Genomic DNA, 14123 nt, shown 5'->3' on the forward strand with positions numbered 1-14123 from the left:
GGCGTGGGCCCAGTGACGTCACAGCTAAGCGCCTCTGTATCGTCGCGAATCGGTCGCGGAACCTGTCTTGACCCGGAGCTACCATGAGCAAGCGGAATCAGGTATCTTACGTGCGGCCAGCCGAGCCGGCGTTTCTGGCCAGCTTCAAGGAACGGGTCGGCTACAGGGAGGGGCCCACCGTAGAGACTAAGGTGAGCCGTCGCCAGTTGTGTTACTTCGGAAGCGCGGCCAGCCCGCCACTTTCATCTTTTGCCTCTACTTGGAGGGTGGGTGCTGTCGGGTCCCTCTTTTCACCCGTGCTCGAACCCAATTCCGGTGGAACTCGGACCCCCAGGCTGGTTCTTTTCAAGCGACTACAGCCCCCTACGCCCCGGAAGCTCTGTAGTTTTCAGAGCGCTGCTGTGTTCCTGAAAATGACCTGACGTGTAAACCCCCTGGTCCTTGGTAGATGGTAAAGAAAGATCACTTTCTTGTCTCTTCTTTCTCACTTGTTTACCTCAAAAGCTGTGAGTTCGCAGGGTGAGTTAGAGTTACAGCGTCGTCCCGTATTCCAGATAAGGACACAGGCCACTCGATCAAATGACCCCCGCCCCAACCATGTCCTAGGACTCGAGTCTGGAACGTCTTCGGAGGAATGTCCTCAATCTGTTTCTATGCTTTGTTAATTAAAAATAAATAAATAAAAATAATATAGAGAAGGTGGGCACAGTGGCTCACGCCTGTAATCCCAGCACTTTGGGAGGCCTAGGTAGGCGGATCACCTGAGGTCAGGAGTTCGAGACCAGCAGAGCCAATAGCCAATATGGTGAAACCCCGTCTCTGCTAAAAACAAAAATTAGCCGGGCATGGTGGCACACGCCTGTAGTCCCAGCTACTCCGGAGGCTGAGACAGAATCGCTCGAACCCGGGAGGTGGACGTTGCAGTGAGTTGAGATGGCGCAGCTGCACTCCAGCCTGGGCAACAGAGCGAGACTCCGTCTCGAAAAAAAAAAAGCCGGGCCTGGTGGCTCACTCCTGTAATCCCAGCGCTTTGGGAGGCTGAGGTGGCAGATCACGAGGTCAGGAGATCGAGACCATCCTGGCTAACACGGTGAAAACCCGTCTCTACTAAAAATACAAAAAATTAGCCGGGCGTGGTGGCGGGCGCCTGTAGTCCCAGCTACTCGGGAGGCTGAGGCAGGAGAATGGCGTGAACCCGGAAGGAGGAGCTTGCAGTGAGCCGAGATCGCACCACTGCACTCCACCCTGGGCGACAGAGCGAGACTCCGTCTCAAAAAAGGACACAGGCCACTCGATCAACAAAAGTAGGCAGAAGCCCTAAATATCCTGGGTCTAATTAGAAGAAGAGGAGCTTCAGGAAAGAGCCACACCTGACTATTGTTGTTTAGAGCTGGAGGGATCAGTATTGAACACATGAATGACAAGAAAGCAAAACAGCTACATTGCTGATACAGAGAAAGTTTTAGTGGTCTAGATAGAAGAGCAAACCAGCCACAACATTCCCTTTAACCAAAGCCTAATCTAGAGCAAGGTCCTAACTCTTAAATCCCGTGAAGTCTGTGACATGTGAGAAAGCTGCAGAAGAAAAGTGTGAAGCTAACAGAGGTTGGTTCATGAGGTTTAAGGAAAGAAGCCATCTCCATAACATAAAAATATGAGATGAAGAAGCAAATTATTCAGATCTAGCTAAGATAGTTGATGAAGGTGGCTACACTGAACAGGTTTTCAATGTAGATGAAACAGCCTTCTATTGGAAGAAGATGCCATCTAGGACTTTTTTTTTGAGACAGGGTCTCACTCTGTCGCCCAGGCTAGAGTGCAGTGGTGCAATCACAGCTCACTGCAGCCTTGACCTCCTGGGCTCAAGTGATCCTCCTGCCTCAGCCTCTCAAGTAGCTGGGATTACAGGCATGCACCACCGCACCTGGCTAATTTTTGTATTTTTTTGTAGAGACAGGATTCTACTGTGTTGCCAAGGCTGATCTCAAACTCCTGGACTCAAGCAATCCTCCCACTTTAGTCTCTTAAAGCCTCTCAAAAACCACTATGCCTGGGCCATTTAGGACTTTCATGGCTAGAGAGAAGTCAGTGCCTGGCTTCGAAATTTCAAAGGACAGGCTAACTCTCTCATTAGGAGCTAATGCAGCTGGTGACTTTTAAGTTGAAGCTAATATTTACCATTCCAAAAATCCTAGGGTCCTTAAGAATTATGCTAAATATACTCTGCCTGTGCTCTAGAAATGGAAAAACAAAACCCTGATGACAGCACATCTCTTTATAATATGGTTTACTGAATTATTTTAAGCCCACTGTTGAGACCTACTGCTCAGAAAAAAAAAGATTCTTTCAATATATTATTGCTCATTGACAATACACCTGCTCACCCAAGAACTCTGATGGAGATCTACAAGGAGATTAATGTGGGGTTTTCATGCCTGCTAACACAACATCCATTCTGCAGCCCATGGATTAAGGAGTAATTTCTATTTTCAGTCTTATTATTTAAGAAATAACAGCCAGGTGCTGTGGCTCACACTTGTAATCCCAGCACTTTGGGAAGTCAAGGCAGGTGGATTGCTTGAGCCTAGGAGTTCAAGACCAGCCTGGCCAACACATGGTGAGACCCCATCTCTACAAAAAAATACAAAATTTAGCCCAGTGTGGTGGCATGCACCTGTTCTCCCAGCTACTTGGGAGGCTGAGGTGGGAGGATCCCCTGACCCCAGGTAGGTTGAGGCTGCAGTCAGCCACGATCGCACCACTGCACTTGAGCCTGGGTAACAGAGCCAGACCCTGTCTCAAAAAAAAAAAAAAAAAAAAGTCAAAACCATTTGTAAGGCTACAGCTGCCATGGATAGTGATTCCTCTGATGCATCTGGATATTGTAAATTGAAAACTTTATGGAAAGGCTTCACCATTCTAGACACGTTAAGAACATCCATGATTCATGGGAAGAGGGCAAAATATCAACATTAACAGGAGTTTGGAAGAGGTTGATTCCAACCTTCATGGATGACTTTGAGAGGTTCAGGCCTTCAGTGGAGGAAGTAATTGCAGGTGTGGTAGAACAAGCAAGAGAACTAGAATTAGAAGTAGAGCCTGAAAATGTGACTAAGTTGTTGCAGTCTCATAAAAATTGAACAGATGAGTTGCTTCTTATTGATGAGCAAAAAAGTGGTTTAGTGAGATGGAATCTACTTCTGATGAAGATGCTGTGAACATTGTTGAAATGTCAATAAAGGATTTAGAATAAACTTACTTGGTAAAGCAGCAGCAGGTTTAAGAGGACTGATTCCAATTTTGAAAGGAGTTCAGCTGTGGGTAAAATGCTATGAAACAGCATTGCAGCATCACAAAAGAGAAATCTTTTGTGAAAGGAAGACTCAATGCAGCAAACTTCATCATTGTCTTATTTTTTTAAATTGCCACAGCCACCCCGCCTTTCAGCAACCACCACCCTCATCAGTCAACATCCATCAGCATCAAGGGCAGACCCTTCACTGGTAAAAAGATTAGGACTCACTGAAGGCTCAGGTGATTTTTAACATTTTTAGCAATAAAGTATTTTTAAATTAAGGTAGGTACATCTTCCAAACTCCTGTTAATGTTGATATTTTGCCTCCTCCCATGAATCGTGTATGTTCTTAATGGGATCTAGATTTTTTTAGTCATAATGATATTGCATACTTGATACTAGTGTATAGGGTGAACATAGCTTTTATGTGAACTGGGAAACTAGAAAATTTGTGTGACAATTTATTTTGATACTTGCGTTGTTGTGGTGGTCTGGAACCAAATCTGCGGTATCTTCAAGGTATGCCAGTAGAATGAGTATGTGCTAACCCCATGCACTGTCCCAGGCTCTGAAAGGACGAAGAGATGGATCTCCAAAATGCCATGTTCTTTAACAATTCCTGCCCTATTTTCACAGCTTACCATTTCTCTGAAACCCTTCAAAGCTCTCCAAACAGTTACTCTTTCTCTGTTTTTCTCTTTACTTTATCCATATCTTATCTATAACACTCATTTTATATTCCACCTACTTTCCTGTTTATCTTTCCTGTTTATCTTTCCTGTTTATCTTCACCACTAGATTGAACTCTTTTAAGTTAGTATCTTAATCATTCCGTATTTTCCCAGCACCTAGCACAGTGCCTGGCACTAAGTAGTGGGTAACAGTTGTATTTGTTGATGACTGTGCTTGTTATCAGGTCAGACTTCGTGGAGGAGGGATATTTAGATAGACTCTTGAGCATGGTTAGGTCAGCAGGTAGAGATGAAGAGAGTGGCATGGGTAAAGGTGTAGAGATTTAAGAGTCATGGACTGTATGTAGAAGTGTTAGAGGGGCTAGTGGAGGTGAGGTCATGTGGACTATTTAGTAAGCAACAGGGAGCCATTTTTTTCTTAGAGGTAACACACGGAATGATTGATCCCCATGACTAAAAATAGGGATGATGACAAAGAGGATAGGGTTTGAGAAAAGGGACATAGATTCAGTAATGAGGAGAAGATGAGGCCCAGCTTTACTTTGCTTGAGGTCCTGGTGATGACCCTGTGTGCACAGTTGACAGCTTGAAGGTTATAGCTTGGAATGCTATCTTAAGAGAACTTCGGGAATCCTTTCCAAGTAATATCAGTGATTTTCGCTTATTTATGTACTCAAGGGAATTTCCCTTAGAGAATTACGCCATGTTTCAGTGTGAGAACCACTTCATTTTTTAATCAGTTTGGCAATATACAGTATTCCCCCATTATGTTCCAAGACCCCCAGTGGATTCCTGAAACCATGGATAATACTGAATTCTATATATACTATGTTTTTTCCCATACATGTATACCTATGATGAAGTTTATAAATTAGGAATATCAGCAGATTAGTAACTAATAATAGAACAATCATAACAATATACTCTAGTAAAAGTTGTGTGAATTTGCTTGTTTGCTTGCTGTCTCTAAATATTTTATTGTACTGTACTCACCCTTCTTTCATACTACAGTTGACCACAGGTAACTGAAACTGTGGAACATGAAATTGAGGATAAGGAGGGGACTACTGTAGTCAGGATTTTAGTCATCTATTAACAAAAAGAAATGAGTTTCATGGGAAATCATTCCGTAATTAAGCTAAATCATCCTATTCACTTTTATTTTTTTTTGAGGCGGAGTCTTGCTCTGTTGCTTAGGCTGAAATACAGTGACTCGATCTCAGCTCACTGCAACCTCTGCCTTTTGGGTTCAAGCAATTCTCCTGCCTCAGCCTCCCAAGTAGGTGGGATTACAGGTGTCCACCACCACGCCGAGGTAATTTTTGTATTTTTGGTAGAGACAGGGGGTTTCACCATGTTTGCCAGGCTAGTCTTGAACTGCTGACCTTAAGTGATCTGCCTGCCTAGGCCTCCCAGAGTGCTGGGATTACAGGTGTGAGCCACTGCACCTGGCCCTATTCACTTTCTTGAGAGTTAATTCAGAAATGTCTCTGAACAGTCATCAGTGGCTGCTGCCACTGTCCTTAGACTATTTCTCTTGTTTTCCAGGCAGTCACATTTAAAAAAGAAAAAAAAGAAGAGAGTCAGAATTAATTATTCTCAATTTAACAAACAAAAGGAATGATTTTATTTCACTTTCCCATATTTTTGGCTAAAAATACTTATTACCTATTTGTGGTCATTTATTGGAGACTTTCAGAGAAAAATTGGCAGAAACTGATGAATAATCAGTGAACTAACATAGATACCATTAAAGAGAATGTACTTGTCCAGTGATAGAGCAGACTTGAGAACTTGAGTTATAGTCAAAATGGCACAATCAACTTGCCAGGGCTTCATGTAGTTCATCATTTTCCATTCTGTTTGTCATTCATGAGTAGATCAACAAATATTTCTGGAAGTCCCTGCTGTTTTTCAGGCTCTGTGCCTCTCTAGAAGGCACTTGCCCAGTGGAAACCAGCAGAAAAACATTGGTACCACAGTGTAATACATGCTACCTATAAGCTATGCACAGTGTAAGAAACAAGAGAAGGTGAGATTTAGGTAAGCACTTCTAGAGGCTCTAAATCTGGAAGGCACCTTGAGTAGGAGTTGGTCAGGGGCTGTGGGGCTTAATAAGCAGTAGGAATTTGTTCAGAGACAGGGGAAGCAAAGGAGCTAATATATTTATAAATCTCCAGGTACTCAAACCTTGCCATGCCAGAGTCTAGATGCCATGAGAGAGTGGTACAGGATAAAGCTGTGGTTATGGGCTGAGGCTAATTCTTGCAGGGCTTTGTGGCCTTGTTTGGGAGACCAGGAAGTCTCTATGAGAAGTGGAGTAATGAGTGATTGTGTTTGAATAACATATGAAAACACATTTTGGTATGCATACCTTTCAACCCAACATTTCCACCTCTAGTGAACTGTTAACATTAAAAGTTCTTGCATATAAGTTCCCAAAAGTGAGCAAAAAAAGGTGCATGAGGTTTTTTCATAGTACAAAAAAGTCTGGAAACAAGCAAAATTTGTATTTACAAGATGCTGGTCAAATAAATCATGAGGTGACCATATATGTAATTAAATGTAAGGCAGTGATTTTTAAAAAATCAGGTAATTCTATATCTTAAACTACTGTACAAAGATATTTTTTGAGTTGTGGGAGTGGGGCTGTTATGGTGTCTGACATTTCAAAAATCTGAATCAACTGACAAAATATTACCATCTGTTACACATATACAGGGAGTACATGGTTTCTGTTGTTATTCTCTGCACTTTATGTTTGAGAAATTTCATAAATAGGAAAAAAGCAAGTCACACTAATATGTACAGTGTTGTTGGTATACAAAAAGTTTTATGTACCTACAGTTGTATAGACGTGGAAAACAGCTGATAGGATATCCACCAAACTGAAGCTATTAGGAGGGGGAAAAGATGAGCAGAGGTGAGAGAGAGAGTACGTTTTACTTGCTGCTTTCTATACTTTGATGGTGTTTATTTCTTGTCTAACTCAGAGAAGAGACGGGCAAAAAGTGCTGATGAGGAGCAAACAACTGACATGGCACAGTGCTGCCCTGAGTAGGCTAGGAATGACAGCAGTACCCAAAGCAGAGGGTCCCTCACGCTAGTAACTACAAGCTGGGTCTTGCTGAGATGGAAATGAATCCCACCGAACAGGCACTCCAGGGTGAATGGCAGTTAAACCTGTTCCCTTGTGTGGCAAGCTAAGTCTCTTTGGAGTTACCTTAAAATTCATTGCCCTTATTTACTCAATAAAGATACCCTTCTCATGAATAATTACAGTTTCTCTTAGAGGCAGTGGTTCTGTTTGTCTCAAGATCAGTGATCTACACGTTGTATTTGTGTTTTTCCCTAGAGAATTCAGCCTCAGCCCCCAGATGAAGATAGGGATCACAGTGACAAAGAAGATGAACAGCCTCAAGTGGTGGTTTTAAAAAAGGGAGACCTGTCAATTGAAGAAGTCATGAAAATTAAAGCAGAAATAAAGGCTGCCAAAGCAGGTAGGTCTGAAAGTAATCTGGTTTTTCTAACAATGTAAGGAGCCCGGGGTATGAAATTGTTTATTTAGTAGTGTGGTGTATTTCAAGGTGGCAGTTCCAGGTTCAAGCCTTAGCTTTAACACTTACCAGGTGTGTAACCTTGTGCAAGTTATTACACCTCTCAGCCTCAATTTCCTCATCAATAAAATGGAAATAATTGTACCTATTGGGTTGTTACCAGGATTAAGTGTGAATTTAAGTAAAAGCATCCTATTTTTTTTTTTAAATAGATGGTTAGACTTATAAACCAGTCGAAAAAGGTGTATTTCATTACTGCCAAAAGTTTGGTATGCTATGTAGTATATTTTTCATTATTTCTGAACATTTACTACATTGCTTTAGGGGAAAATGCTGTAGTTCCAAACAATCACTTTTCAAAATACTTAAAAATACAACCTGATTGTAATTGGGAACTGACAATATTATAGAATACTTTAGCATGTGAGTTTTTATTAAGTAACTGCATATCTTGAGGGCAATATAGCTAGAAACAATGGAGAAGACCAGACTGAATCAGATTCAGGGATATCCTTAAATACAATATGAGATTTTCTTGTTATTTGCTTCTAAGGTAAAAGCAGAATAATGAGGAGAAGAAAGTTCTTTAAAATTCTGTTTTTGCTCAGATGAAGAACCAGCTCCAGCTGATGGAAGAATCATATATCGAAAACCAGTCAAGCATCCCTCAAGTGAAAAATATTCAGGTTTAACAGCAAGCTCAAAAAAGAAGAAGCCAAATGAAGATGAAATAAATCAGGACTCGGTCAAAAAGAACTCACAAAAACAAATTAAAAATAGTAGCCTCCTTTCTTTTGACAACGAAGATGAAAATGAGTAAGTGTAAATATTTTGAATTTAGTCTACTTTGAAAGTATATGGAGTGTTTTTTAAAATAACATTTTTTCCTATTGTAAAGATACTACAAGTTCTTTATAGAAAATTTAGGAAATAGAGAAAAAAATTTAATAAACTACATCTATTCATCAATACCTCTCTGACTTAAAATGCCAACTCTATAGAAATTAGCTAGTATTGACATTTTGTTATTTCTGTTGTGTGGTTGTATATATATGTAAATTATATTTTTAAGCAATATACATTTTTTTGTGTGTAAACAAAATTTTATAAATACAGTTGTATTGCAAATGTTCCTTGTCCTGCTTCTCACTTGACATTGTATTATGCGTATTCTTCCAGGTCAGTAAATTTCAAAAACCTGACATTAATAGCTACAGATAATTCATAAACATCTCATTGTATCTTTTTCATTAGCAATTGCTCCACTTTGGGTGGGGGAGATGATAATGTGCCTTGTTAAAAATACCTCCCCAACTCCTGCTAAGGGTGGCCATGAGACTCAGCTCTGGCAAGTTAAGAAATACAGGTGGAATTCTGCTTGTTAAAGCTGCTGGGTTTTTTGATACAAAAGGACAGACTTGGCAAGCATGAGCCTTTGCTCTTATCTTTTCATCCTACTTGGAGTGCAGAGATAAAACCTGAGTACCAGAGCCATTTTTAGGCATAAGGAAGGCAGCCATGTGCTTTGGGTCATGTTAGTAAAAAGATTGAGAGCTTGGCTCCTTGCTGACAAGCCTGGAGGAGCTGCTACACCAGCTTGGATTGCTGACCTCTGACTTCTTGGTTGTGAGCAGAATAAACACTGTGCTTAATTAGGCCTCAGTCAGGTTTCTCTTATATGCAGCCAAATGCAGTCCTAAGTAATACAATAAATAACTGGTCAAACCGTTATTGGTGCAGGGTGTCCAGGTTCTTGGCATTTTGGACAAATAATTGAACAAAATGCACAAAGCAATGAATATCCTCTAGAAGTTTGCCATTGGTTACTTGGTGTACACCCTATGTAAATGAAGTAGTGGCCCGTGACCTCTCTGATTGGTGCAGAAAGTGACCAATCAGAGGCTGAAGTGAAGTTACAAAGTTATACTCCTGTGTAAATGAAGACTTGGCCTATGACCAGTCTGATTGGTTGCAGGAGGGGACCAATCAGAGGCACTTTTCATTTTTCATCTGCAATGCAGAAAAGGCAAGGGGATTGCAAAGGGAGTAGCCTCTGATCCTTTTGTTATTTAGGTATGGAGAGGTGGGGTTTTCCTTTTGATTCAGTTCTAGGAAGTCAATGTGAATCAGCCTTAGGTTCCCTGTCTCCAGACCCTATTCTCCTGCCTCATTTTCCCCCTGAGAGACATGATCCTCGTAAATCTTTATGGGAGGCTGAGAGACTGAGGGTCTTTCTTCTGTAACTGCTTCATGCTAACTTGGGACACAGTCCCTACCTATTGGAGATCACATAACTCTCACCCTGCTTTGTCTAGGGGAGACAGGGTAGCTTCTTGATGGTCGGTGGTGTCTTCACCTGAAACTGGCTAGAAATCTTGTCACATGATCATCTAACTTGGTGGTCTCTAGGCAAAAGGAAATGGATTTGGTTAAAAGATTTAACAAATATGGTCCAAAAACCAAGGCAAATATAATCATTAATAATGGGCTGGCCAAGGGAGGGAGCCATGAAACCCAACTTAGTGCCCTTTAGGTGCCCCAGCTGTTGTCAGATGTTAGAGGCCCAGTCAGCTAGTTTTCAGGTGGTGTCCCTTACTAATCCTGATTGGTTGACATCAAAACAGCATTCTTCTTCTAGGAAAAAGACATAAGTCACCTGTTTCAGCAGTTAGGAGATCTAGTCCCCTTCGATTTTGCAAAGCAACCACTGCCAAGGAGCCTATCTGATTTTGTAAGGTGACAATACTTCGAGCAATGTTATCTAAGCTTTCCATAAAATCCTTGGACAAGCGTTGGTAATAGGATAGGGAAGTTGCAATCCCGCTAACTCCCATTCCTACCCCTGCTGTTATTCCTAGCCATTGTGTCTGGTGGTTGCAGTTAAAGGTATAATGAGGGATTGGTTATTGGGAGCTATATTAATTTCGGGACATACAATATTTCTGTCTCCAGTCTACCACTTCCACCCGAGACAAATCACAGCAGAACCAACCTAACTTCAAAATAAACTTCAGTCCCGTATACTTGGACTGATTACCCACACAAAGTGCAACAAGAATCATTGTCCATATAGACTCTCCTAGATTGACTTTGCTGGAACATTTCACAAGGCCATTTCAGTCAAAGTCCTGAAAAAGTAACCGGTTTCTTCAGTTGTGCCCTATTACAAAAGAAAACGTGGTTATTAACTTTATACAGACAAATGCCATGAATTAAGAATATTCATTAATAGTTTACAAATTCTGGAGAAATTAGAATACTCAATACACTTAAAGTGTATTTCAAGGCTATAAATAGCTCAAAATAAAAAGATTATTCAGACTCTGAAAAAACAAAAAGAATTAGCAATATTTCAAACAACAAAAGCCATACAAATTATTTCAGTCTTCCATTAGTTCATTTCAGTCCATATAATCAACTCCTGCTCTACTTTATATTCATCTTTATGAACACATCAGCCTTTCAATTCGTGCCTTGGAAGTTTTCTGTCTAATCCAGTAGCACACTCACCAAAGTTACCAGAAACCTGCATTCAAGAGTTCTTTTCATGGACTCCAAAGAAGTAAGCCTTGGACTGTAGCTGATTATAAGTCACTTTTTTTTTAGAAGGATCAAAGCAGAACATCAATTATGGATGACAAAAGTCTTAAGACAGCCATAAAGACACAGTTGACAAATTTGGTTATTTCTGTGGCTTACAACAATTTAACATAATCATTACAACATATATTAAGACATATCAGAATTTTAGAACTCTCATACAATCCTGGAACACATATTAACAACAAATCTCTATCAGTATAACCCAAAGGAAGCTAAACACCACCTCACACTTGACAGTGTTTCCTGTATAATCCAAACATTACAAATAAGCCTAATATGTCACTCTTGAACTTCAGAAAGCCTAATATATCCAAAAAGTTAGTTAAAGGTCAAAAGTTTTTGAATTAACTTTTTTCCATTAGTATGGTCATATCTTTCTTACTAATTTGTAAGTTATGTAATTTATCAATTTTTTTTGTTGTTCTGTTTCCCAACCTCTATGTCAGATAAAGAATCACCCAGACCAGACACAATGGCTCATGCTTGTAATCCCAACACTTTGGGAAGCCAAGGTGGGAGAATTGCTTGAAGCCAGGAGCCTGAGACCAGCCTGGGTGACAAAGCAATACCCCTATCTCTACAAAAAATAAAAAATAGCCAGATGTGGCGACACACACCTGAAGTCCCAGCTGCTCATGAGGCTAAGCAGGAGGATGGCTTGGGCGTAGGAGTTCAAGGCTGCAGTGAGCTATGATTGCACCATTGCATTCCAGCCTGGGCAACAGAGTAGACTATCTCTAAAAAAAAATAAAAAAAAATAAAAATAAAAAGAATTACCCATATTCTGTTTTTGTTTATTCATGTTAACCTTTATTCTATCTGGAATTTATTTGAGTGTACTTTTTTCTCAAATAATCAATTGTCCTAGAACCATGTGTTTCTCATTTATTTGAAAGGCCATCTAGTGAGAGATTTCTCCAAGTGTTGGGGTAGGGAAGGGAGGGAAGCACTGTAAAGTCTGAGCCTTTCCAGGTGATTCCTCAAGACCCTGCTTAATCCTAACAATTTTCCTCATTAGTAAAAGCCCAAACTGGGAGCTTGTTAAGATCCTCACCAGCCACATCCATCTGAAATTATGAATTTCAAAGTATCTTACGAATTTGGTGCCACATTATCTTTTTTAAGTTTGTTTTGTTTTGTTTTGTTGAGACAGTCTCGCTCTGTGGCCCAGGCTGGAGTGCAGTGGTGCGATCTCAGCTCACTGCAAGCTCCACCTCCCAGGTTCACGCCATTCTCCTGCCTCAGCCTCCCAAGTAGCTGGGACTACAGGCGCCGCCACCACACCCGGCTAATTTTTTTGTATTTTTAGTAGAGACGGGGTTTCACTTTGTTAGCCAGGATGGCCTCAGTCTCCTGACTTCATGATCCACCTGCCTCAGCCTCCCATAGTGCTGGGATTACAGGCATGAGCCACCGCGCCTGGGCCTTTTTTTAAGTTTTAAGTACCTATAAAGAACACTCAAAGGTGATGTATGTGGGTGAGCTAGGAAGACCTGAAATAGGCTCTCTCTAAATTACTCAAATTAATCCTGAAGCCATTCTGCAATACTGTCTTTAATGTATACTCACTTGTTATAAAGCCAGGTTTTTTTCCCCTAATTTGTATCATTGCTATATGTGTTGTTGTACCAAACTACACTTTTAATTACTGTAAATTGTAATATATCTTAGTATCTGGATGTGGGAATCTTGAAAGCAGGAACTTTGTGTTATTCACCACTGTATTCTCAATATCAGAAGAGTATCTGGCCTGCTAAGTGCACAATAAACATAGTTAAAATGAATGAGAGTGTTGTCTGTAATTTTCTTTTTATAGGTCAGTAGGTCTCATGTGTACACCCTGTACCATCAGCATCAGAACCCCTTAGAAACCTAAAAATTAAAATCTTGGTCCTTGCCTGCTGTATCAGAAACTGTGTGTAAAGCCCAGTAATCACTCTAACATGCCAGCCAGGTGGTTCTGATATTCACTCACGTTTGAGAACCACTGATGAAGACTATAGTAGTCCTCCCTTATCAGTGGGGAATACATTCCAAGACCTCCAGTGGATGCCTGAAACCACAGGCAACACTATACTTTATATGTAGTATGTTTTTTCCTATATGTACATACCTATGGTAAAGTTTATAAATTAGGCACAGTAGAGACTAACAATAATAATACAATAGAACAATTATAACAATATACTATAATAAAAGTTATGTGAATGTGGTTTCGCTCGCTAACAATACAATAGAACAATTATAACAATATACTATAATAAAAGTTATGTGAATGTGGTTTTGCTCACTCTCTCAAAATATCTTGTACTTGTAACTTGGGTATAAACCACAGGAAGAAAAACCATGGAAGACTACTCTATTAGAACTATAATAAAAAATGAAATGGGCCAGGTGCAGTGGCTCACACCTATAATCCCAGCACTTGGGGAGGCTGAGGTGGGGCAATCGCTTGAGGCCAGGAGTTTGAGACCAGCCTAGCCAACATGTTGAAACTCCATCTCTACTGAAAATACAAAAATTAGCTGGGCAGAGTGGCTCTGCCCCGTAATTCCAGCTATTCAAGAGGCTGAGGCAAGAGAATCACTTGAACCCAGGAGACAGGGGTTACAGTGAGCCAAGATCACACCACTGCACTCCAGCCTGGATGACAGGGCAAGACTGTCTCAAAAAAAAAAAAGATGAAAAATTTAAACAAGCAATATGAAAAACATTTAAAAGGTCTTAAATCTTGAAACACATCATAGTGGTGAAGGCTTTACTGCAGGTGATATTTCTAGCAATGTAGACATAAAAGCTATCAGCCAGGAAGCACATCTTGTTATGAAAGCCAAAGACCAAGACGTGGTGGCACCTGAGATGTGCTTAGCATCCTTAAGGAAACTGCTTCCTAAGAACAGTGGGTTGTGTTAACTGCAAGATCTATTTTGCTAAGAGTGGTGAGTTTGGAGTCAGAGAGGCTCAAAGAAGAAAGAC

The 14123-nt window shown here is 40.6% G+C and overlaps 1 protein-coding gene across 3 annotated transcripts; it reads left to right on the top strand.

The window, feature by feature from the left end:
* Positions 1 to 41: 41 nt before the first annotated feature.
* KIAA1143 (KIAA1143 ortholog) lies at positions 42 to 12931 on the top strand. Of its 3 annotated transcripts, XM_032161850.2 has the most exons (4): positions 42 to 191; positions 7343 to 7487; positions 8153 to 8360; positions 11594 to 12931. In XM_032161850.2, exons 1-4 carry the CDS (start codon positions 84 to 86, stop codon positions 11595 to 11597), a joined length of 465 nt encoding a protein of 154 aa, XP_032017741.1. In that variant the 5' UTR covers positions 42 to 83; the 3' UTR covers positions 11598 to 12931. The 3 variants fall into 3 exon arrangements, with proteins under 3 accessions (XP_032017741.1, XP_032017743.1, XP_032017740.1); XM_032161852.2 differs by having other exon boundaries at positions 8098 to 12931; XM_032161849.2 differs by having other exon boundaries at positions 8153 to 12931.
* The last annotated feature ends 1192 nt before the right edge of the window (positions 12932 to 14123 follow it).

The sequence above is a fragment of the Hylobates moloch genome, unplaced genomic scaffold (genome assembly GCF_009828535.3).
Source record: "Hylobates moloch isolate HMO894 unplaced genomic scaffold, HMol_V3 SCAFFOLD_8, whole genome shotgun sequence".
Taxonomy (NCBI): domain Eukaryota; kingdom Metazoa; phylum Chordata; class Mammalia; order Primates; family Hylobatidae; genus Hylobates; species Hylobates moloch.

Excerpts from the sequence above, each read along its gene's own strand:
- KIAA1143 (XM_032161849.2), top strand. The coding sequence starts at position 84 with ATGAGCAAGCGGAATCAGGTATCTTACGTGCGGCCAGCCGAGCCGGCG. Across the intron at positions 192-7,342 it reads GGCCCACCGTAGAGACTAAG|AGAATTCAGCCTCAGCCCCC; the intron begins GTGAGCCGTCGC and ends GTTTTTCCCTAG. Across the intron at positions 7,488-8,152 it reads AATAAAGGCTGCCAAAGCAG|ATGAAGAACCAGCTCCAGCT; the intron begins GTAGGTCTGAAA and ends GTTTTTGCTCAG.